Source organism: Apis dorsata, unplaced genomic scaffold, assembly GCF_000469605.1.
Source record: "Apis dorsata unplaced genomic scaffold, Apis dorsata 1.3 scaffold_74, whole genome shotgun sequence".
NCBI classification, from domain to species: Eukaryota; Metazoa; Arthropoda; class Insecta; order Hymenoptera; family Apidae; genus Apis; species Apis dorsata.
The window spans coordinates 2,188,916-2,192,092 of NW_006263372.1; the positions used below are offsets into that span (position 1 = coordinate 2,188,916).

The following is a 3,177-nucleotide window of genomic DNA, read 5'->3' on the forward strand; positions in this document are numbered from 1 at the left end:
GGAAGGAGAAGATGGTATTATTTTATCCTCGATCGTTCGATTATTCTTCTTTATTTTATTGTGATATTATGATTGTATTCAATTGAAGAAAGAAAGAATTTTTTTAATCTTCTAATCGATTTTATCGTGTCTTTAATTTTTAAAATTGACGTTTAATTTAAACACCAAATCGTTGTGGTGTTGGAATCTTCGAGGTGTTGTCTGTGGAATAATTAATTTTGTGTATTTATCCGATGAATATGTTTATTTTTAAATTTTCTTTGCAATATTAATAATAAAAAAATATTGAGATTTATGATAAATCTTAATAATTTGAATTGGATCTATTATTTCAGTATAATATATAAATATTTTTTTATAAAAATTAAATTGGTAGGAAACAATTGTTGCTTAAAAAACTAGATGAAAATTTTGACAATTTATTGAATTCGCCATTTTGTCTTATGATTAAGTCAAAAATATTTAAAAAAAAAATATTCTTTTACCTAGAAACGATTATCTGTAAAACGTGACAGCTTCCTTTTTTCTTTTTTTTTTTTTATAATATTAAAAATAAACAATCTTAAATAAAAGTATTTTTTTTAAAAATAGATTCTTAAACTTCACTTAGATATATAATTCTACAAAATTTTACATGCGAAAAATTTTCACACAAAACGTCACACAATCATTGAATCACAATTATTTTACGACAAACTACGAAAATCAACTGCCAATTTAAAAACGTAAGCTGCTGCTTTGCGTCATGCTGAATCAGTTGTTTTTTTCGTTCGAATATCGAGTGCAACAGTTGCAAAATTGAACGTTAACATACATATTTAAAATATTGATAATAATCGATATAAACTTAAATTTTTTTCGAGAGATTTACATAAATAAAATAATATATATATATATATACTTAATCATATCGTATTAATAAACTAATATTTATATTAAAAATAAAAATTAATATCGATGCATGAAATATAATATTATACATTTTCTTATTTACATATCTTGTACAGATTATTTAATTTATATCGAAACATTTTTCTTCTTTTCAATGAGGAATCACAAGTATCGAGCTACAAAATATTTCTCTCCACACTTTCTTTCTACACTTTTTCCAAATATAAAAAGGGCAACAATTAAATCTCTTGAACTAAAGTAATCCGATAAATAATAATAATAATAACAACAACAACAACAACAACAATAATAATAATAATACATTTAAAGAAATACGTGAAATTAATTCAATAAATTTTGCAGTACTTATTGGACTAAAAAAAGGCTAAATGTATCATCAGTTTTTATCATAAAAACCTAACAATACTTAAATTATTAAACATTGTGTAACTTTATACCACCATCAAAACACAATAATATATAACTAAGTTTTCTTTTTTTACAAATTCATCGTGTCTTAAATTATATTAAAAATATAATCGTCCAATCAATATTTACAATCGATCAATTTACAAACAACTATATTCATATATTCATATATACACAGAGGGTCGAAATTACTTCGCAAAACCAGCTACACAGTTCTCCTACTCCTTCTCTTCAACCAAAACTCCTTTATCATATCGGATCCCTTCTCCCCGATCATGATAACAGGTGCATTCGTATTCCCACTGACTAAATTCGGCATGATGGAGGCGTCGATCACCCTCAACCCGTTGATTCCGTAAACCCTGAGCTCGGGATCGACGACAGCCTCCGGGTCCCAATAAGGGCCCATCTTGCACGTGCCCACGGGATGGTAAACAGTGACCGTGTAATGCCTGATCATGCACTCCCAATACGGGTCACTGTACATAGGGATATTCTTGCAGCCTGGAAAATGTTTCGAATTCACCTCGCTCCCAAAACGTCTGAAGGCCTGGGTCCTGCTCAAAGCGACGGCTATCTTAACACCTTCGACAAGCGTGGCTATATCCTCCGGCTCCTTGAAGTAATTAGGATATATCAACGGATGGGCGAAGGGATCCTTGCTGCGCAACTTGATAACACCTTTGCTTTTAGGCCTTAAAAGCATGGGTATCACGCTCCACACGTCCATGTCGTTGAGGGCCCCGTAAACAGCGTCGTAGAACTTCTTCGTCAACCCGTGAATCTTCCTGATCTGTCTACCGCCGTCAGAGTTGGTCGAGCCGGACACGAAATGAAGCTCTATGTCCGGGAAATCGTCAGAGGCGTTCACGTACTTGGTGTTGACGAAAGCCAGACCCTCCACACCGCCGAGCACTGTCAGGGGCCCGTTCCCAAATATCGCGTATTGCATCACCGTTTGCACTGTGTGCAACCTCTTCTCCACCATAGAGATCTCCTTGTCGACTAGGAACGTGAGCCCTCCCAAACCCACGTGATCTTGCATATTGTATCCGACTCTTAAATCCTGGACAACCGGTATACCGTGCTTGGACAAGTGCTCCCTGGGCCCGACGCCCGACAACATGAGCAATTGGGGGGAATTGATGGAACCACCTGAAACTATCACTTCCTTCTTCGCACGGATACGGAACATCTTCTGATCCCTGACGAACTCCACCCCGTACGCCCTCTTGGACTTTGGATCTATCAGGATTTTCGTCACGTGCGATTGCATGGCGATGTGCAAGTTCTTGCGAAGCCTTGCAGGCCTGAGGAATGCCTTCGCCGTGGAGCATCGACTCCCACGTCTGATCGTTCCCTGGGCGATCATAAAACCGGTGTGCTGCTCCCCATTGATGTCCCTGTTCTCGTATCCCATCTCTTGGCCGGCTTGGATGAAGGCAGTTGCCAACGGAGTGTGCCAAGGCGCCTCTTGGACAGTCAGGTAACCTCCTGTTGCGTGGTAGGGTGTTCTGGTCAGGTAAGGGTTTTGATTGTCCTCAGATTTCTTGAAGTAGTAGAGCACGTCCTTGAAGGACCATCCCCGGTTCCCTTGACTCTCCCATATGTCGTAGTCCTTCTTGTTGCCGCGAAGGTAGAGCATGTAGTTGAGCACGCTGCTCCCTCCTATTACTTTCCCACGTGGCCAGTTGCAGCGGCCGTTGCTCATCGCTGTGGACACAGTTTAGTGAAATATTAGGTGTTCAAAGATTATGGTATACAGATGAATTATATAAATTCTAAGTATTTTTTTTTTTTCTGTCATTTATTTTATTTTAGTGAAAAAGTAGGTGGTTATGGTATACAGATGAATTA

At 37.0% G+C, this 3,177-nt stretch overlaps 2 protein-coding genes across 3 annotated transcripts in view; one reads left to right on the forward strand and one right to left on the reverse strand.

Annotated features, from left to right (window-relative positions):
- The window catches only part of LOC102679685 (flotillin-2), a 105,176-nt gene that overhangs the window by 90,299 nt on the left and 11,700 nt on the right, over positions 1-3,177 (forward strand). The window lies entirely within an intron of this gene.
- LOC102678750 (glucose dehydrogenase [FAD, quinone]) overlaps positions 1,386-3,177 on the reverse strand; it is a 5,274-nt gene continuing 3,482 nt past the window's right edge. Inside the window, exon 4 of the mRNA XM_006610603.2 lies at positions 1,386-3,033. Coding sequence (XP_006610666.1) covers positions 1,526-3,033 — 1,508 coding nt within the window. The 3' untranslated portion in view covers positions 1,386-1,525. The remainder of the gene's footprint in view (positions 3,034-3,177) is intronic.